This window comes from Nannospalax galili, unplaced genomic scaffold (genome assembly GCF_000622305.1).
Source record: "Nannospalax galili isolate Female #2095 unplaced genomic scaffold, S.galili_v1.0 scaffold522, whole genome shotgun sequence".
NCBI lineage: Eukaryota > Metazoa > Chordata > Mammalia > Rodentia > Spalacidae > Nannospalax > Nannospalax galili.
This window is the reverse complement of record NW_008348874.1, coordinates 863835-886170: the sequence shown is the minus strand read 5'-3', so window position 1 is coordinate 886170 and position 22336 is coordinate 863835. Positions and strand designations below refer to the sequence as shown.

Here is a 22336-nt window from a genome sequence, read left to right as displayed (position 1 = left end):
CCTGGGCAAATGGTGTTATTTATGTATCCTAGTCCCTAGTCCTCCTATAATGAATGGTGGTTTGGTTCTGTTTGTGTTGTTACCTAAGCTTGATTGATTTCAAATCAGGTACTAGGAATTTGCAGCTTAATCCTTCACATACTTGCTATTGATTTTTAATTAGACAGACTGGATGTAATCCAATTCTGTGGTTAGCAGAGTATTTTTGGGTTTTTACCAAAGATCCACACTGCTGATTTCTGGGACAGGGCTTGGAGAAAATCAGTTCAGGGTGGGTGACTGGGAATCAGTTAGAAAGCCTGTGAGCGCAGCTCCTTGCCGGGTCTGAGTTGGGGGAGAAAGGTGGTGTGGTTGAGAGGATTCACCGAGAGAGCCCTTGAGTACAGTTCCTGGCTAGGCCAGAAAAAAGTGTTGAAAGCTGGCACAAGGCAAGGGATTGAACAGACCCACCAATAAAGCACTTGAGTGAGGCTCCTGCCTGGGTCTGGTGAGGAAAGATAGTCAAGGGAAAGGAAAAGGGACTGAGTAGGCTGCCAGTGTGGCTCCGAGCTGAGCCTAGATGGAAAGGCTGAGCAGGGCAAGCAATTGAAAAGATCTAGGCCAGAAAAAAGTGTTGAAAGCTGGCACAAGGCAAGGGATTGAACAGATCCACCAATAAAGCACTTGAGTGAGGCTCCTGCCTGGGTCTGGTGAGGAAAGGCAGTCAAGGGAAAGGAAAAGGGACTGAGTAGGCTGCCAGTGTGGCTCTGAGCTGAGCCTAGATGGAAAGGCTGAGCAGGGCAAGCGATTGAAAAGACTCAACAACAATGGGTGGGGTTCCTGACTGGGCTGGGTGGGGAAAGGCATTTCCGGACAAGGGACTGAAGAGGCTCACCAAGAAAGCTTGGGAGTTAGCTCTTGAATGGGCAAGGTGTTGAAAGGCAAATTCTTATTTAGGAATGAAGCCTGAGGTTTGCATTTTTATTGGTTTTTAAAATGTATATACTGAGGCTGGAGAGATGGTTCAGAGGTTGGGAACACTGGCAGCTCTTGCACAGGACTAGGGGTGGATTCCCAGCACCCACAGAGTGCTAACGACCTCCCATAACTCCAGTCCCAGCGGATCGGGTGCCTTCTTCTGACCTCAGCTGGCATTGTGTTGCTCAGGTGCACTTACACAGGTGGGCAACACATGCATATACATAAAATAATAAATTAAACTGTGTATACCAAATAATGGGCTTCATTATGACCTTTTCAAATACGCTTTGTCATTTGACTTCTTCGACCTCCCTCTTGATCTAAATCTCCCAATCCCATCGTGTTGGTCCCACTCCTTTTCTACTTCTGTTGTCATGCATGTGTATTCTGCCTCTCCTCCACTAAGGTCTACTCTTCCTCTTCAGGATCATCTTTTTTTGAGAGATGTACATTTCTAACAAAGTATTTGCTGGGCTGATGATGTTGGTCCATGGATCTATTTAAGTAGTAATGACTCAAAGGCCATCTAAGAAAAGTCATACATACATCATCTTAGATATAATTATCTCATTGTTACTGAAAAATAAACCAACCCAACTGACTTGGTACCTTGTAGCAATCTTGTAACTTTCTGTTCACAGTCACTGAGGTCTTGGTGTCATAAAAATATTCCAACAGGAATCTGTACCGTTTCTTAAAACACTTGAAAGGTAAGTTCAGAGCAGTAGTACTCAAACTTTCCAGTCACTGGAGGTCTTGTTAGACACATATTGTTAGATCCTCAGTTCCAAGGTTTCTGATTCAATGGGCCATTTTAATTTCTAACAAGCTCCCAGGGATAACACTGTCTGTCCATGTCCACTTGAATAAAACTTGAATAAAACTGGCTTAGCATATCCATTGATTCTTGACTCTTCTCCTCAATACAGTGTGTGGCCAATAGGAAGATCTCAGTACTCCTTGCCTGTGTTAGTATCCTAGTTTTATTGATATATAATGTTCTAAAATGTTTTAAAACCAAGTCACTGGAGTACTACCCCTCATATATCCTGGTAGTCTGAACAGTCTCAGACTCACTGTGAAGAAAAACTGTTTTTGATTAAAGAATAGTGAGGTGACAACTGTTGTGTTAAATAAAAAAACAAAACAAAACTGTGACTACACCCCAGATGCATTCACCTAAAAAATGCTATGTTATAAACATGGAAAAAATGATTTAAAAATTAATCTTTAAGAAAAAGTCTTTGAAAACTTCACGTGTGTATGCAATAAAATCTGATCGTATCCAGCGTTCATTTCCCTTGCCCAGCCTTCCTGGGTCTCGTGCTACACTTCACCTCCCAACTTTATGGTCTCTTAAAAACAAGCAAACAAGCAAACAACAACAAAAGAAAAAACATTATGTCCATTCAGTGTTGCTCATGTGTGCATGGATTGGGGCCATCCGCTGGAGCTTGGGCAGCTTTGATCTCAAGGGATTCTCCTTGCTCTGTTGTTCTGATGGAGGAAAGTCAAGAATCAGGAAGCAGGGTATTGTCATCACTTGAGGGCCAGAGCACCCCTTACAGTGTTCAGAAAATCATGCAGAATATACGCTTCCCAGTATAAAATTGGGCCTGAATATGAAGTACAACTACCAGCTAGATGAGAATACATGTTTAAGCATTCAAAATAAAACCTAAATATGCTTCAGTAAGCCATACTTCCCATGGTAACATTTGCAGATTGAAGAGACACTGTGGTCCTGGCAGCTGCAATTCATGTTAGAACACTTCAGTAGAAAAGAGGAGCCGAGAACATTTCTTTCCAAAGATTATATCAAATTTTAAGAAGGCCTGCTTTATTTCTTTTTCTTTCTTTTTAATCTTGTAAAAATGCTCATCCTTTCTGATACCTGAATTTAAATTTGAAGTAAATGGGTGCTTCATTAATTAAGATTGCTTTTGATTGCTTTGTTTTTCCAAATAATGAAGATCATTATAAACACATATCCCTCAATCATAACAGAACGTTTGTTTGCTTCTACTACCCATGTGTTAAATCTATAACATTGCAAAGGTCTTTAACAAACAACACACTTTCCTCCTCTAGCTTACACAAAATAAGAGGTGGAGCAATACTATCTGCAAAGCCAATAGGTTCATCAATTTGTAACTCTTTTGCCAGGCACTGCTGTGGATGTTTGAGAATTCAAGTGACAGCATCTCTTGGTTTTTATTTAATTTTAAAAAGTTGTTTATTTTTATTTTATATGTAAAAGTGTTTTGCCTGCATGTATGTAAGTGCACCTCTGTTGTGAAATACCCATGGAGGTCAGAAGAGGGCATCTGATGCCCTAGAACTTGAGTTATGGATAGCTCATTGGGAACTGAACCCCGGTCCTCTACAAGAGCAATTTTCTTAACCACTGAGCTATCTCTCCAACCTCTTGGCTATTACTTTTTCAGTACTTGAATAGAGGAAATGCTTGAATTGAGATTGCATAGAGACTCAGCTTCCTCTCAGGTTTGAATTTTGACTGTGGGAGACAACATGTTTGGGTGTACATCTATCTGTGTTGGCTGATATTCCAAACAGATATGTCTCAGAAACTATCTGGCACATTTTATCTTAAGCCCTTTAAAAATCCAAGACTCTCTCAAGAGAAGAAAGCTGGGAAGGATGGTCCTAAAGATGCAGTCTATTGAGTGTATGAAAACTCTGGCTTTATTTTCATCACTAGCTTTTCTTGCACACAAAAGTTCCCAATAAAATCCAGCTGGTTCAAATTTTGTCTGCAGATCCGAAACCTAGCAAATTTGGCTTGGCTTCTTATTTTGCAGAAAATGTTTCAGACAGCCCGAACCTGGAGATACTGAAGTGTACAAACCCTCAACAGAACAGCAGGAGAACATCTGTCTTCTGCCTTCACTTTTGCGCAGACCTGGTCTTAAAGGTTGAGGTATATTTTTAAGGGAGAGGGAAGAAGCCTGCCACCATGCACGAAACACTGCATGAGTCATCCATGACTACCTTCGTCATGTTCTCTAAGCCAAGTAAGAAAGATTAAAGAGTTGCCGTTGATGAGTGAGACAGCTCATATTTTGGCATCACTATAGAGGACAGGAATATTTAAGATTGTGGAAGGAAATGAAACAACAAAACAATATTGTTACAGTTAGAACAATAGCAGTATTTATTATGTGAAAGCATTGTATTAGCCTTTCCATTTTCCACACTGTGTTCTCATTGGCTTCATACAGGCCCCTTATTGCCTATAACTGTGGATAGAGTTCATGCCAAGCCTATGTAAAATAAGCAGTCTTTCCTCTATACTTTCTGTGTATCATGATTGTGTATGTGAAGTCATAAAAATCATTGATTATGAGCATGTGTCTTCCTGGCTTATAAAGCTAGGTATTCATGTGACAACAATGTAATAGCATCAGACGTAGTCTCATAAAACACCACATGTAGGCATTTAATAGTTATTGTTCCAGCACCTACACGCTAGGATATTATCTTACGTGGGGAACTTCTTAGAGGAAAGAATGCTGCTTAAACAAATTCTGTTTCTTTGATTAGACAGGTAAGCAGCACAAAGATTTGCTATGAATTCATTGATAATAACAAATAGTTTGTCTTCTATTAGTATCAGATTTTTGAAATTTTGGTTCAAGATTGAAACAATGCCAAAAAAAAAAAATCACATTGCTGTCTTAAAACTAGAAGCACACAAACAGCTGATATTCTTCTCATTCATTACTCCTAACTAGTTTCAAACTAGATAAAATAGTGTGGAATGGTAGAAACCTGCTTCTTGACCCAGGTGAGCACATAGCGATGTCTTAACAGTGTGGCTCTACCACCACACTCTTATCTCTTCATCTCTTTTTTCTGCTACTTCTATTTAAGGTACAAAGGAGTTGATGACGATGGTGGTGGTATTTTTTGGTTACCACCAAGGCTTCTTAAATTTTCCCCACCATCAATATGCTTTGCAGTTGCAACAATGGGATTGATGCTCTATTGCATGAGTTTGGTGGACGGAAACTCCTTGTAGGCTAGTGACAGGGTCTCCAAAAACAATTCAGTTAGAAAAAGAACCAGGAGTTCACTAGTTTCTGATTGTGTCTACTTTGCCCTGGAGGCAAGGCTCTAGGACAAGTTGGAAGCCACATAAATCAGTTGACAAGGTTTGTTTTTAAGGGGTGATTTGAGAAGTGGGTCCTACTGATCCATTGTGTTACGGTATGAGAGTCTGAAAATGAAGATTTTGCTAGTGGTGCAAGTATCCTGGCCGCCGTGATTCAGTACCTGTGTCTTGGTCCACTAGCTTTTCCTGGTGCAACAGACAGCATAAACCTTACAATGGCATTTTCTGTAAGCTACACATGTTAGTTATTACCTTGTACACTAGCATATGTCTACAGCCTTAATAGCTACTTCCAACACTTCTCCACACCTGCTTTGACCCAGTCAATTTCTCTCACTGTTCTTCTGCCCAGACTTCCATTCCATAGCGTCCTCCCTACATTGGAAATATTGTTGCTTTTAACTGTTTCTGTTCTCTAAATCCTGCCAAGTAGTAAGCTGAAAAGTTTTCAACAGGGTGCCATCTCTTACTGCTTCAGTGTTTTTTAATTGGTAAGACTGGTTTAGCAGTTACCATGCCTGCATCTGATGATTCTCTACCAACTGCATATTTTTGAGTCCTGCATCTATTATACATATCTTCAACCTTTCCTTTCCCTGACCCTTCCCTCCTCCCTCCTTACTAACTTCTGTTTCACTATCTTACCATAACGAGTGGTTTATTTTTGTGGCTTACAATCTGATTTCCCTCTTTCATTTCCTTAACCATGTGTTTTCTGCTTTTAACCCCTAGTTCTCCGTACTGACTATACTGAAAATGTCTGGAAATATTTTCAAATTTGTGTTTACCCAGTATTTTATGTCTACTTCACTTGTGAGCTATTAAATCAAAGCCTACAGGACTTAGAACCTTTCATTTTAAAAATTCCGTAATTAATACTAAAGTATAACCACTTTCAAAACATACTTCTTTTTAAAAGAATCAAGCTTCTGTTTTATCCTTATACTCCAAAAGACAATTTGTATGTATTACCTGTTTAATCATCATTATCAGCCAAAATGTATTCTCCTAATTTAATAGAATGATAAACTAGGGTACAAAAGACTTAAAAGAAAATAAAAAAACTAGTCCAAACCAAACATTTAGCAAATTTTATACCAGGATCTAAAATCTGTGTCTGGAAGCCAGTGGCTAGCTTCTTTCCATTCCAAGATTCCCTGCCCCATGAAACTCTGCTGTCTATAGTGCTGCTAACGTTTTATTTCTATAATCATTGTATCTTTGTCGTTCATAAAACCTGACAAAAAAACTAGAAAATACATATTTACAACAGATTTAATAATGAAATCTGAAGTATTCCTGAACAACAATGTGGCCTTAACTGGTTGGTTTATAATTTTCTTTCTAAAAATATTCTTTATATTTGCACAAAACAGCCTTTAGATACATGATTGAACATATTCTAGATAGGAACCTGTGGGCAAGTTTCCAAAGAACTGACAGTTAACATTTCTGGTTCTCCAAATGAAAAACTGTAGTCATTTTCTTAACTGAAGAATTAGTGATAAATTCATATCAATTTTTTTCTACTTTCTTGTAATAGCTGTCAGTGGACCACAGACACACCTAGTGAGTGTGCCTGAGACCTGAAAGTGGCTGAGACGAGTCTTTAAATGATCAAAGTGACACCCCTCCCGGAAAATGATCCTTTAAGTATAGTCTGGACTTTGAGACAATGGCTGATGCTTTCCTTGTTTTTTTTTCAAGTTCTCAGCTATTCAGTCTTTAAAGTGGTTTCTTAAAGCTCAGCAAGATGGCTCAGCAGGGTTAAAGGTGTTTGCTGCACAAGCCTGGTGACCTGAGTCAATCTCTGGAATCCACATAAAGGTGAAGAGAGAACTGATTCCACAAAGTTGTCCTCTGACGTCAATTCACTCGCTGTGGCACATCACCCATATACACATCATATGTGTGTATACACACATGAACACACTAATTTTAAAATTTAAAGTGGTTTGCTAAACACAAAACATAAACTCCATAACAGTCGTTTTTTCTTTTGTATATATTTTTTTTATCTTTTTGAGACAGAGTTTCATGTAGCTGGCCTGGAACATGCTATGTAGACCAGGCTGGTCTCAGTCTCACAGAGATTTATTTGCCTCTGGCACCCCAGTGCTGGGACTAATGGCTTCTTTTAGAATTTTTATTGCACTTGATGAAAGTTAATATTTTTAAACAATGAAACATTGTAGAAAACACTGAATCAACATTCAAGCAATTTAGAAATCTACATTAAAAAAAATCACTAAGCTATATATATATATATATATACACACACACACACACACACACACACACACACCTGATAGGCCATGAATCTGTACCAAGTCTAAATATCTTTTTTATTTGAAACCTTGAGAAGACAAGTATTATCATATAGTAAAAATGTGCTTTTTAATGTATTTTCTATTGAATTTTGTGCACTCACACAACAAAATTTTAATCATTTTTGTACCTCCTCCCCCATCCACACCTTCCCATAGGACCCTACCACCACCACCACCACTGGATTCCGTCCATTCTGTCCTATATGTTAAGGTTAATTGGGTCAATTTTGTGTACCCAGATGTCCCTTGGTGCAAGTTAATTCATTAGAGTCTAGTCAACCTATCTAGAGAGTCATTTCCTTAAAAAAGATTAACTCTCTCTCATCCAGCAGTAATCAACTGTCAATAGTTTTTCGGCTAAGGATGGGACGTGCTGCCCAACTTCCCAGCTCTATGCTAGTTTTTGTCTGACTGAGTTTGCATGGGTCTTATGCATGCTGACACTATTATAAGTTCATATGACAAGTTCCCAGAACCTTGGAATATTCTGTTTCCTTATAATCATGCACCAACTCTATTGCAATCTTTCTGACCCATCTTCTGCAGTGGTCCCTGAACCATGAGTGGGTGAGGTTTAATATAAGAGTCCTATCCAGGGGCATGCTCTCTGCAGTCTCTTATTCTCTACGCTTTGGACAGTTGTGGCCTTCCGTGTGCGTTATACTCTGTTGTGTGAGGAAAGTTCACTGGTGAGATTTGGAAGATGCATTAGTATTCTCTCTACCCCCTGTTTCGCTGTGTTCAATGAGTCTTAGGTGTGGAGATTCCATTGTAGATGCGTCACATAGGGCTCGGCACCTTTCATACACTTATTCTCTGTGTGTGACCAGCTGTGGAACTCTGTCATAGTTTCCATTTCATAAGAGATATTTTGATTGTACACCTTTTATTGCTTACTTTCCATATATATTTTGACTCTTAAATATCATAAGCAATATTGTACTATCTTCCATAGTGAAATCTTTTCTATATGTATCCTTTTGATTCTAATTAAAGATTTTATTCACTGTGCTTATTGATCTAAACTTCCTCTGTTATGCTGTATATATATATATATGATATTTTAAAAACTATTTTATTATTTGTTGTATGTGTATGAGTGTATTGCCTGCATGTATGTAAGCGTACCATGTCATGCAATGCCCATGGAGGTCAGAAAAGGGAATTGGATCCCCTGGAACTGGAGTTACAGATGGTTGTTAGCTGCTATGTAAGTTCTGGGAACCAAACCCAGGTCCTCTGCAAGAGTAGCCAGTGCTCTTAACCGCTGAACCATCTTTCCAGATATTATATTTTAAAATACATGGGCTTCATGCCTGGCTTTTTTGGTGAGACATAAAATTTCAAGGCCTGAAAAGCCCCTCTCTACAACACCTTTTAGCAACAACTGACACGCTTCAAACAGAATCGCCTTAAGTTTGTCACAACCAATAGCTGCAATATTCTATTTTAAAGTTGTGTGTGTTTGGAGGATGTGTATGTTTTATACGTATGAATGAAAAGGTGTGTGCAGGTGCATATAGAGATCAGAGACCAACTTCATCTGTCATTCCTCACAAGTAAACTACCTTGAAGTCTTGGATTGCAGATTCACCTGGGATGACTGGTCAGCAAGCCACTGGCCTCTGCCTGCCTCAGCCTCCCCAGCACTGGGATTACAAGAGTTTACCACCACATCTGGGTCTTTTATATGTGTTCTGGGAATCAAACTCAGGTGCTCATGGCTGCACAGAAAGCATTTTTTTCTGACAGAGTTGTGTCTGCTTTATTTAATTTTTAAGTTAATTATTGCTTCTGTGCTGGATGTCGTCACACTTGATCACTGTGCTTCTAACTGATTGCCTAGTCATCAGTTTAAAACATCAGAAACTCAATGTAATTTTAAAACCTTAAATTTCTTACATAAAGCAAGAAGGCAGTTTGGGTACAAACAAGTCTGTCCTGATATGATTTACAACTCTTTTCTATATTCCACAATTCAATGTAAAATTAGGACTATAACTATTCTAATAGCCTCTAAATTTCAAATTCCCCATGACTGTGAGTATAATAGGATTACAAAATAAAATTAATGAAGCTATTAGTGTTCTGTAAAAAGAAGGAAGGGTAAGATATATACATTTTCTCTCTCTAGGTATAAACACATTTTCATTGTTGTGCATTTATTGTGCATAGTGTTAGTTTTCAGAGAGACAATTTCTTTCAAGAATATCATGTATGTTGACTATATTTACCCCCATACTCTACAATTCTTGTCTCTTCTCTTTTTCTCTTCTGTTAGTCTCCTCCCTTGATTAGCATAAAATTTATATCATAGTAATGATATTATGTTTGTCACTTATTTCTGAAAATAAGATGAATGTGAATGCTGACATTTACCCTGACACATGATAAACAAGGACACAGTGAATGCTATCCATCCTCAGTGTTTCTAAAAGACAAAAAAACATAGTCAAAGGAAGCATTCTTCAAGGTTCTCCCAATCTTTCTCCAAGTCTATATTTTTCTCAGTTTCTTCAAACTTTGTTACAACTTGTATCTTAACTGTCCTCCTTTGCTGGTAGACACTTTACTCATTGAGGCCTAACAAAAGCAAGTTAGGTTATTAGAGGAGCATTCTTGAAGGGGACACTGAAAACCTGTTCTCTTTCCTTCTTCCTGTCCACCATGAAGTAAGCAGCTTTCCTCTGCTACATGCTGCCCACCATAACGTACTATGCTTTCAAAGGTCCATGTGATGGAACAAAGCAACCAGGTACTAAAACCTCTGGAACCGTGAGCCAAAAGAAATATTTCCTCCTTTTAAGTTGATTTTCTCAATCTGTCAAAGTAGTGACTCAGCTGAGTAACACAAGATTCCTTCACTTTTTTCTTCTCTTTAGCTACAATTAAATTGGTGGGTGTACAGGAGACAAAGCAAAGAGCTAATATGTATTAAGGTATAAACATTTCTTCCTTGTGGCATAGAATTAGCTGCTTGATTAGATCTCCATGCTGTACAAGAATATGCCATCACTAAATGTTAATTGCTGAAATGTTGATTTCCACATCATGCTGTTTGTAGATAGCTGAGCGCTGTCTATGTGTGGTATACTTTTCTGTTTCTGGGCTCAGGCTTGGGACAAAGGCAAAAATGACCAGGATATTTCCTCAGCCTCTTCTTGAGTATAATAGGCATCATTTTTGCTCATATCTTTAACTATGCGGTTCAAAACCAAGTCTAATAGTAGTAAAGGTATAGATGCCTGACTGAAAGCCTCAAACTCACAGGGCACTGGGCAGTGGTTGAAGGTCTCTGTTTAGTGAATGAAAAGGGAACACCTGTGGAAACAGTACTACCTAGCACAATTCCCTTTCTACGTATGAGCAACGTTAGGCTCAGAGGGGGACATCAATCCCGAAAACCTTGAGCTCCCAGCAGATAGCTCATCTAAGACTAAGATCAGATTGTTTGCTTTCCCTCTTCATGTCCATCTTGACCCCTGCCTCCATTTTGTTTCAGGCAAATCAGACCTAAGGTTGAACTTAGTTCCAACGACCCCTCCCTTCCCTTCAGAGGCCTGGTTCTGGGTAATGGCTAACCACAGATAGCAGTGTCACCATCCAGACACTGTTACCTGTTTACTTAGAAGAGGCCGAGTTTTTTTCCGACTCTGTATCCATGAAATGCAACCTTGACCATTTAAACCACCACCTCCCCACTCCCCACTCCTACCCCATCCTGTGACTGTCATGGGGTGATTATTGTTTGTTTGGCTTCTGTATACATGTTTATCACTAGGCTCTGGGGGAAGTGCAATCTCTCCCCTTGCAGCTGTACATTCCACAAGAAAGAAGCAATGTGGTTTTTTACCTTTAAAGACTCCTTGCCCTACTTAGAAGGGCACTACAGGTTCCGTGCTCGGCCTCAGACAGTGGGCGCTATGCATAGTTAGATTGAAGATTTGGCTAATTCTACTTTGCTTGAGTCTGAGTGGTTTTTCCCATTGGTCCAGAACTCCCTTGTACAACCAAACTGTCCTGTTCACCATGGCTATTCATTCCTAAACTCAATCTGGAGTTCTGAATGAAACTGATTTCTGAATGAAGGCACCTCTCAGTTACCATGGCTCTTACTTTAATTCTTTCACATTTAGACTTATTCATTTGATTTCCAAGCATACTCACAATGCAAATTAGTCACTTCCCATCAATCTTTCTCTCATCAGTCACCTTTTAAATCTACCTTGCTGCATTCAAATTAAACCCCATACCAAGAACTAGATTGAGAACTTCATCAGAGCAGAGTCAGGTATTGCCCTACAATCATATCACCATGCGATCATGGTGGCACTGGCATTGGAGTATGAACCATTCATGTAACTAGACAATCTTTACTATGGTAGATTCTGTTCTGTTTCTAAGACTGGTAGCTCAGTAGGAGTAAGTGATTCATGAACTCAAGGTTTGTTAAAATGGTTCTATACAGAACATATCCTAAGTTCTCCCCATAAGCATATGCTACGCAATGTAAGTCCAGATGAACTGGTGAAAAAATAGCAATGAATGTTACACCATATGTATGGCTTTCTCTAAGGAGCAATAACAACAGCATTTGGGAGGTAGGCATCTTCCCAAACCACAAGTGAAAGATTTGCTTGATTCCCGAGGACAGAGAACCAGAGAAATCATATGCCAGGTGGTTATGTATATGTGTGTTTAATAAAGAAAATCTCTGAACCAATGCTTTAAAAAAATCCAAAATACCTGGATATATGGATATTGTGGCAACACACTTGTAAGCCCAGCACTGGGGAAGCTGAGACAAGCAGACTCTAGGGGCTCACAGGACAGTCACCCTGAGGTTGACCTTTGTCCCCAACATGTGAACTCAAACATGTCATGTACATAAATGCAGACACACACACACACACACACACACACAGAATGATGATGATGATAGATAGATGATTGGATATCATCAATTTATCTATAGGTAAATTGATAGATGATAGATAAATGATAGATGATAGATAGATGATAGATAGATGATAGATAGATAGATAGATAGATAGATAGATAGATAGATAGATAGATAGATAAAAACACAAACTGAAAAACAGTTGCACCAAAGAATTGCACACAATTTCTTAAAACAGAATTCTTCAGTCATTGCCTTATGAGTCTTTTATTTTCTTAACATGGAAAAGTTTTATATAGAACTAGTGTTGCATGGAAAATGCCATCTCTTCTAAAAATCTTTTTTAAAAAAATATTTTATTTCTTATTTTTATTTTATGTGTATCAGCGTATTGCCTGCATGTATGTGAGTGCACCCGTGTCGTGCAATGCCTGTGGCAGACTAAAGAGTGCTTCAGATTCCGGCGGAACAGGGGTTAAGAATGGTTCGTAGCCACCATGTGGGTTCTGGGAATCAAACACAGGTCCTCTGCAAGAGCAGTCACTGCTCTTTGCTGAGCCATCTTTCCAGTCCCCTTAAAAATCTTTTAAAATACTATTCTCTTCTGAAATGGACGGTAATGGACCCTATTTCATTAAAATGTCTCAGCTCTCTCCAAGAAACTGGCCTTTGAGTGGGGGCCTTGAAAGAAAATAAGTCTACTCTAGAAAGAATAGCAAATGTTGGTCTCCCATAATAAATACACTGTTGCATTAAATCTCTGTCGTTCTGATGAAATGGCATGACCAAGGCAACTTATAGAAGGGTTTATTTGACTTCCACTTTCAGAGAGATAAGAGTCATCATGGTAGGGGAGGCTTGGCAGGAGGCAGCTGGAGCAGAAAGTTGAGACTTCATATCTTCACAGGCAGGAAAGAAAGATACAAACTGGAATTTGGAGCAAGGCTATGACCTCTCAAGATTGGCAGTGATGGCCTTCTTTCAGCAAGGCCACATCTCCTGAACCACCACAAACAACATCACCAACTGGAGACAAGTATTCAAATACTTGGAGCCTATGGGGGGCATGCATTCAAATTCAAAGTATCACAAAAGTGTCTGATAAACAAGTAAGGAAGGGAGGAAGGAAAGGGGAGAGAGAGAGAGAGAGGAGATGAGGAAGGGAGGAGAGGGGCTAGAATAAAGACAGAGATGAGTTGGCATACTCAAACATCCATAGGGCTTAGTTTATGTAGGACTTCCTAAATATTTTGGAGTTCATGGGTTTTACTTAAGTTTATAAAAATCCTTTGAAAGGAATGATACACTGTTTTATTTGGTTTTGAAATAGACCATTCTGATTGCTGTTGATTAGAGGCAAGGAGGAATGGAAATAGGAAGATAAACTGAGCATACTGAGAATATTTTTAAGGTAGTTTTGATGAAATATGATGGCTTTATCTAGAAAACAAAAATCAAGCATATAATTAGGATATATATTTAGCTAAAATCAGCATGGCTCATTGGTCAATTTGGCATGTGATCGAGGGAAAGGGGAAGTTCGGGTATCATTTCTAGATTATCTGAGTGATACTGGGTGGGTTGCATCATGTACTGTGATGATAAATACAATGTAATAAGTTGGCTTAATGTGAGGAAATCTAAATTCAGTGTGGTGACAGTCAAATCTGAGATAGCTGTAGGATATGCAAGCATAGGTAAAAGGGGACAGCTGGGTATGTCTGCATTTTACTTAAAACAATTTTTTAGGACTGAATTTTGTACCACTCTGGTATTTAAAAGTAGCAGGAAGAGCCAGTAAGGAAAAAGGAAATAAAATATGGCAAATAGACTTTAAGCAGTCTTGAAAAAATAATTTTAATGTAACAAGGCTGTGCAGAACCCTGTTTGGAGGTGTTCCATGGAATTAGATGGGAAGGGAAACATATATACAACTCTTGAAGAATTTGGCTAATAAAAAAGAGTCACAAAATGTAGTTGTACATTCACATTTGCATGGAGTAGTGTAGGATTCTCTGAAGATAACCTCAAAATATATTACTGAGAAAGGAATAGGAACAGAGGGTTGAGCATCTGTGAGACATGACGTCCTGATGACGACATCAGACAGTAAACATGGTGTACACAGTGTTGCAAAAGTACATGGGGATTAGCTACTCAGTCTGGTGTCTCTGAGGAGCAAATGTTTACTGTACTTATTTGGGGAAAGAGGGAGGACTCAAACAGGAAAGCTAAGAGAAAGCAAAAGCACCTCTCTCTCACCCATTTTTCTTCTCACTCTTAGAATCCTGAACAACCCTAATCACTCTTAAATCTTCTCATAGTTTCAGTGGTAGTGTTTGGACTGGCATTAACTCAGAGATTCCTTTAACACGCATCGATATTAATTTTAATCCTGAAAAACAATTTGCAAACATAATTATTACTAGCTTTGTCTTTAATACAGTGTCCAAGACGCCTACCTATCAGAAAGTAATTGCTTAAATATTTTTGAATTAGGTTTTGAATTAAGTTAATGCATTAGGAACAGTGGATTTACATTTTTTGAAATGGTGAAAACTATGTGAGTCAAATTGAGGCACTTGTCAGTTAGGAAAAACAAGAAGTAATTAAACATTATATAACTATACCCTGCCCTATGTGTTATTTCAAAGGTAAAAGTGGATAACAAACACTTCTGAAGCATTTTATCAATGTACGGACATAGAATTATAGTATCTTAAATACACTATAAATTAGTCAAACAATTATTCTCAGGTTTGGCTGAATAAGGAGAAAGAACAACATGCTTTCTAGTTTTATATTCAGCTTTTCCATGCAAACTTAGAAATTCAGGTACAGAAAAGAGATATTTTTGTTATACACTATCTTTCATTTTAAAACTCAAAAAACTTTCTGGATCATTCCTCCTTAATTGTCTACCTGGATAGATCAAGAGACATCCAAATACCATCAGATTATAGTTCTGAGGACCCAATATGAGCCTCAAAATCAAAACAAGTCAAAGATTTGACTTATGCCCCAGAGCCAGTAGGGAGTTTAATACCCTGAGCACTGCCATTTTGTGTAAGTTTAGCTGGTCATTCGTCTCGTTATAAGACACCCGTAGGAAGGCGGGTCATGATAAGTAGATGAGCAGAACACCTAGTGTGTTAATCAGATAGCAGTTTTTCTTGCCTAGAATCCCAACTACTAGCACAGAACTTGTGGACTAGCTACAGCCACGTAGTTCATGAGTTTGTCCACTTTCCTGAGTTCTTCAGGGAAGCGTAATTTCTCCTCTTTATGGCTCTCCTTTCTTACTAAACATGCTTTCTTTAAGGCTTTGGGCTGTCCCTAGCATCTTGTACTTCTTCACTTTTATCTACAGCTTCCTTCTCTGAGCCATGTGGCTGCCAGTCAGCCACGTGTCTGACCTCCCACCCAGGCTCTAAACCTGGATGGCTTCATGGCTTGCTTGCTTTCTTCTCACCATTCACATCCTCAAGGCAGTTGCCAAGAGTACCAGCTCGCCTGCCTGAGGATTTCTTTTTCTTTAAAATTCTAATAAAAGTGTAAAAGCTTAATTTGGCTGTTTTGGGGGAAAGAAAAGAAACTTAAAAAACATTCTGTGATTAGGAAGACTCTCCAAAATACATTGTTTTTCATTTTAGAGTTTTACCCCTGGTGTTTAATTAGTCTATGAAGGCCATTATGTGAAACATCCAGGTAAAACTAACACAATTCCAAGAGAGTAGTAATTAGTGCTCTACTAAATGCAAATGTAGATAAACAGAACCATATCTGAATAATCCATAGTACTATCACATATGTACTTTTTATTGAAAACATTTGCATGCTAAGAACCTCCACGTATGAAATGCAACCTAAGCAGTTGTAAAACACAGTTAAAATATTCTCAACCATGTCTGACATTTGTCTTCTTTATTACAAGCTCCACTGGTGCTATATGGTATGATTTAAGATGAACATTACTGTTTGGTTTTAGAAATACATTTTTTGCCATTAAACCCACTTAAACATAGGATTTTTTCTTTCTTTCTTTCTTTCTTTTTTTTTCAGTATCTTTTGAGTCCAAAATTTCACACAATATCTTTTGATCATGTTCAGATACCACTTTCCAGTCCCTCCCCACAATCCCATCTCCAGACTTCATGTCCTCCATTATTTTCTATTATTTTATTTATTTATTAAAAATTATTGAATTTTTGTGCACCTCATATACATTTTAATAATCTTTATACCCCCCTTCCGCATCATCACCGTCCCATAGCCCCTCCTTCCCCCCACTGGATTTCATGCATTCTGTCATTTCTGTTAAGGCCTTTCAAGTCAAGCTAATATTCTCTGATGTTCTTCAGTGCATGTTCATCCACTGGAGTCTAGTCAGCCTATCTAGAGTCACTCCCTTAAAGATCAGTTCTTCACCCAGCAGTAATTATCTGCTCAATAGCTCTTCAGTCAATATTGGGGCCTGCTGCCCATTTCCATAGTTTTATGCTGTGTTTTTGCCTGCTTGTGTCTGCATGGATCTTGTGCATGCTGGAAGGAGCCTGAGAGAGAAGAACAGTAGAAGACAGGTGTTATGAGGGAGAAATGGATAAAATGAGGGCAACTAAATGGGAGGGGGAGAGGGACTATGGGGATAAAGGGGGAACAGGAACCCAAGAGGGGAAAGCAGAGGAGACAGATACTATCAAGGTGAAATGGGGGATATGGGGGACTTTAACTGGAAAGGAAGGATGGCAGGTTATACAGGGAGAGAAGAGAGATAAATCATTTACTATTTAAAAGGCCTGTTGACTCTAATCTATGCCTTCTATTGACTCTAATCTATTAATCGACATTAATGCCCTGGAGTGTGGTCAATCTACCAGGCATCACATCAGTATGAAAAATGGTCTCTTTCCCAGCATCCATCAGTTGCTAATAGATAACTAGCTGGAGCTGGGGCTCCTTAACACCTCCCCTCTCCATGCTGGGCCCCTGCCTGGCTATCTTGCACAGAAATTATGCAAGCACTGTGAGTTCATATGTGCAACTGCCCAGTGGTGTCCAGACAACACAGCTTCCTTGTATTCATGTACCTCCTCTGGCTCCTACTAACTTTTTGTTCCCTCTTCCTCAATGATACCTGAACCTTGGGAAGAGAATGTGTGATATAGGTGTCCCATTTAGGGCTGAGCACTCTACGTCTCTTATTCCCTGTGCATTGAGCATTTGTAGATCTTCACGTTAATTGCCATTTACTACAAAAGAACCTTCTCTGGTTAGAGCTGAGAAATGTACTAATCTATGAATTTAACAATAAGTCATTGTGAGTCAGTTTGATATTATGTCTACTTAGCAGAATGATGCTAGTAAGTTCTCCCCTATGGCCTGTGATTGTCAAGGCACAGGTTCTTGCCCTGGTAACAGTGTCAGGCATGGACTTCCTGTTGTGAAGTGGGCCTTAAAGCCAATTAGAAAGTGATTGGTTGCTGCCATAATATTCATGCCACTCTTGCACCATTGGACAAATTTTGTTCAGCCAGTTACCATTGTAGCTCACAGGGTTCATGGCTAGGCAAGGTTAGTGATTACTTTTCTCTGTCTGTAAGGTTTTTTTTTTTTATTTTAAATGGAATGAATTAAAGGTTTACAAATTTGATGCATTTAATTTCTATTTCAAATCATCATGTTTCAAATATTCTTTTTTCTTGTTTTATTTCTTTGTGTGTGTGTGTGTGTGTGTGTGTGTGTGTGTGTGTATTTGGTGCATGTGCATGGGTGTGGGGGTGGTGAGTGAATTCGTGCAAACTTGGAGGTCAGAGGAGGCTGTCAGGTGGCCAGCAAGCCCCAGCAGTGCTACTGGCTCTGTACACCCCACAGCACTGTAGCCACACTCAGGTTTTTTACACGGGTCCTGGGGATTTAAACTTAGTTCCTCATACCTGTGCAGCAAGTGCTCTTATCTGACGAGCCACGTCTTCAAGTCTGTGAACATTTATTTAAAAAAAAATTGTATCTTACCTACCACAGTTTTTACAAAGCATACATGATTCTGTATAAACTACAGAAAATAAAATCTAAGTTTCTGTAAGTTCTTAGCCACTGCTGTACAGCATTCTTACAGAAAGAGCAATAGAAATGGTCACATTTCTATAGCTCATTTGGAGAAAATACTATTTGACTTTATTCCTAGTATAATGATGCAGTTAATCTAGATCTCCCACAGATATACAGGAATTTCATAATACAGTTTAAAAGCATTTAATTTCTCTAGAAGGTAAGTTATGATAAATAAGTCACTGACAATGTCTATCTGTGAAAATAGCACATGATATGGGACTGAGGTTAATTAGCAACCCTGCCAACTTTAACTTCATGGTCATAAAATACTGCAAACACCATTATTTCTAAAACTTAAGGAAGAATATTCACTAGGCTTCAACCAAGAAATGAGACTTTAGCGATACTAAATTCTTGTGCTGTATTCAGTGTCCTCCAAGCATGCAGCATTAAGGCTGTGGAAAGGGGCTTGGAGAGGTGGCTCAGCTGTTAAGAACATTTGCTGTTCTTCCATCAGACCCGGGTTTGATTCCCAGCACCCACATGGTGGCTGTAAACCATCCGTAACTCCAGTTCCAGGGGATCCGATACCCTCTTCTGGCCTCTGCAGGGCATTGCATGCACATGGTGTTCTTACATACATACAGGTAAAACACTCATATGCATAAAAATAATAAAATATTTTTTTTTGATAGTGTTATTTTTAAAAGGTTATTACAAAGATGTCAACAACATCCAAATTCACTTAAATTTTAGCATCCTTAATTTCCAAAGAACCTTTGTGATCATACTGTTCTTGAAGCAAAGCTATGCCTTGACCTACTAGAATTTGGTTCCTCTATATATAAAAATGTGCTAGAGACAGGTATTCTGTAAAATAGACTTTGAAGAAATGCCATACAATACCAGTCCCCTTTCCAGAAGTTAGCCCCACCTCCATTGCTCCGCTGGATGGAATGGCAGGCAAGCCAAGTAGAGAGGCACGTGCACAGGACTCTAGACGCTCCTTTTCAATGGATATATCTTTCAAGTACAAGGTCAGCTTTCAGTGTCTCTTGTCCTAATTTTCCTTACTCTAACCTCAAATCAATTACCATCACCTTTAGCATCTAAGAGGGTGGGGCCCACCACCATCTCTCAAGGCATGTCAAGATGCTAAAGCACCAGTCTACATGGTGAGAACCATGTTAAAAATCAATGGGTAAAGTGGCACAGCCTCTATACTAACAAGAAAAGATTGTGGAAACACTGTTAGACACATCTTTCCTGGGGTCTTACCTAATATTTCTGTTACTAATCTTTTAGACTCTGTAACAAATGCCATGACAATGAAACAGTGAATAAAATGATTTCTTTTAAATTTCTGAGGTATTTAGTAATTATCCTACATAGTTTTATATACAAAGGAGCATTATTGTCAGAATAATAGAATTTTTCATGTGCTAATCAGATCAAAGGTACATAGGGATAGAATTTCATGAGGGAAAGTGCTATCATTTGATTAATTAAACAGCCAAAGAACATGCACTGGGTACATGCGTGCGCACACACACACACACACACACACACACACACACAGGTCCAAGAATGTACCTTCAATACTCAAAATGGCATAAAATGAAAAAAAAATCAAAATTATTTTTCCATATTCTGAATTATTAAATATAATTACACTATCACTTATTGTATTGTAGGTTTGACTAAAATGAATTTGTCCCCATAAGGACCATTTTTATAAGTGACTCAATTTTCCTGTAACAACTTCTGTGTAATAACATGATTAACAAATTTGTTTCCTAAGCACAAAGGTGGAAAATGCCCAGGTTGTACTCATCTTAGTTTAGTATTCTGAGATCTATTTTTCAGTTCTTAAAACCAAATATGCAAGTGGGAGATGGAAACGTTCATGAACCAAAGATTCCTTAAGTGCATTAGAGTTTAGACCTCCTGAGAATGAGTTTTCTAATGCCAAATCAATTGCATTTTTAATTTTTATTTGAGCTTCTTCCTGACCCTCTCAGAAAGTTCTGCTACTGAATTTCTCTATCTATTGATTATTTCTAACTTAAGACTTGGCAGCAGGCTGGGCAGAGAGAAGCTTGGATGCAGTCTTTAGTAATAACTCTTCATTCTCCTTTCCTGCTCAAAGCCTATTGCCCTTAGGTGTCATTGGGTGTAATTTCCCAATCTTGATTCAGTAATACTCTAAAACTATCTACTCAGATTTCTTGGTCTCCAAATGCATGCAACATCTACAGCATAGGACAGCCACAGTTTCTAAGGTGGAGGCTTTCCTTTACCTCCTTTTACTTACATGTTCCCAACCTGATCTAAATCATCAAACAAATTGGCTGGTGGGCTAGTAATTATGCTTTTTGTTTGCCTGTTTTAGTCTTTTTGAGACAGGGTCTCCCTGTAGCTCCAGCTGGCCTGGAACTTTTTGTATAGACTGGGCTGACTTTGAACTCACAGATATCTGCCTGCCTTGGCCCCCTGAGTACTGGAATTAAAGGGATGTACCACCATGCCCGGCTTTTAATTATGTATTTTTATATTCCTATTTTATTGAATTCAGTTGAATCTGTGTGTGATTAATCAACTATAACAGATCCATCAAATAATCAATGCAAGTTTGTCTTCTCTTTATAGTGGAAAAGTCCAGAGGAAAGAATTTTTCACCACAGGAATATATATATTTTTGATTTGGCCACTAAAATGCTATTAAAATAGTGTTCCTGATTTAAAGAGGTGTCACAGAATTAGATTGCTGTCATTTAGTATAATGTAAAGCAAAATACAACCCATGTGATAAAGAGAATATATAATCTTCAAATACACCAATCTCATTTTATTATTTTCTTTCAGATTACCAAGTCCTTTCTAATGTCAAAGGCATTTCATTATTTAGAAGAAAACATGCAAAGGAGATTACTGTGTCTGGATTAAATTCTTCCATTAATGGTCAGTCTAAATTTTTCTATGTATTTTTAATGCTCGTTGCCTCTAATAATCCAGTGAATTCCTAATCTTTTCTTCCCAGGAGAAGTAATTTATGCCATCATGTGCACAGCAGCCACCTGTGGAATCTTTTTCCTGGTGATGCTCAAGCTGAAGTAAGTGAATGTAACTCAGAAAGGAAGGACTGGACAAAACTAGGGTCTGAGAATGGAGACTTCTTCGCTGAGACATATTAAATCCAGTTTTATGTGGGATAGGTTGGAAACGTTACTCACAGACTTCACACGTAAGGGAAATGTGGTCACAGGGTATTGGTTTTTTGTTGCATTTTACAAGCACATATGCAGTGTGTAAGCCTTCCACTTAGATTGTTATCGGTCTTCATGTTTCCCTCCAACATCCAAACTGAACTGTGCTGTGTTGCCTTTTCAACTTATTTGTAAGACTGATAACTCGCATAATTTATGACATCAGACAAGTACAAATGAAAGCTGACCCAGGCAATTGTGTACATGTGTACATGCGGTCCCTCCAGAAGCAATCTAATAAATCTAAGAACTACAGGATTTGACGGTTGGGCGTGTGGAATGAAAAGCTGAAGTGGAGATGAACGGCTACAGCAAGGGGTCATTGCATGAAGAGCAGATGCTTGGCTAGGCACACTCAAATTTGTCTACTTAGTAACTTTTTCTAAATTTGAATAAAGTAAAAAAAAATCTACCTCTTAGTTCCAACCTTTCCAAACATTCAATTTGACCAATACAAATTGTTTTCCCCAAGATTTTAAGCACAATTTATAAGAAAATTTCACAAATCCAAAAGAGCTCAGATAATTGGAGTCAATTTCTCAGAGGGGAAAAGGATAGTTTATTAGCCTTCCCTTTATATGTTTTAAAATATTGGAAGAAGAGCTCAGTTATTCCATTTCCCTTGCCTGGGTATTACATGACCAACACACTGTTTTGAAGAAACACAGTTTGGCAACATAATGAAACTCTTACA

General features: G+C 38.5%; 1 protein-coding gene across 5 annotated transcripts in view; it reads left to right on the top strand.

The window, feature by feature from the left end:
* Positions 1-22336, top strand: part of Gfral (GDNF family receptor alpha like) — an 80290-nt gene that overhangs the window by 50135 nt on the left and 7819 nt on the right. For all 5 annotated transcript variants that reach the window (XM_017801359.1, XM_017801355.1, XM_017801354.1 and 2 more), the window contains 2 exons: positions 21242-21337; positions 21417-21489. In XM_017801359.1, coding sequence (XP_017656848.1) covers positions 21242-21337; positions 21417-21489 — 169 coding nt within the window. The remainder of the gene's footprint in view (positions 1-21241; positions 21338-21416; positions 21490-22336) is intronic.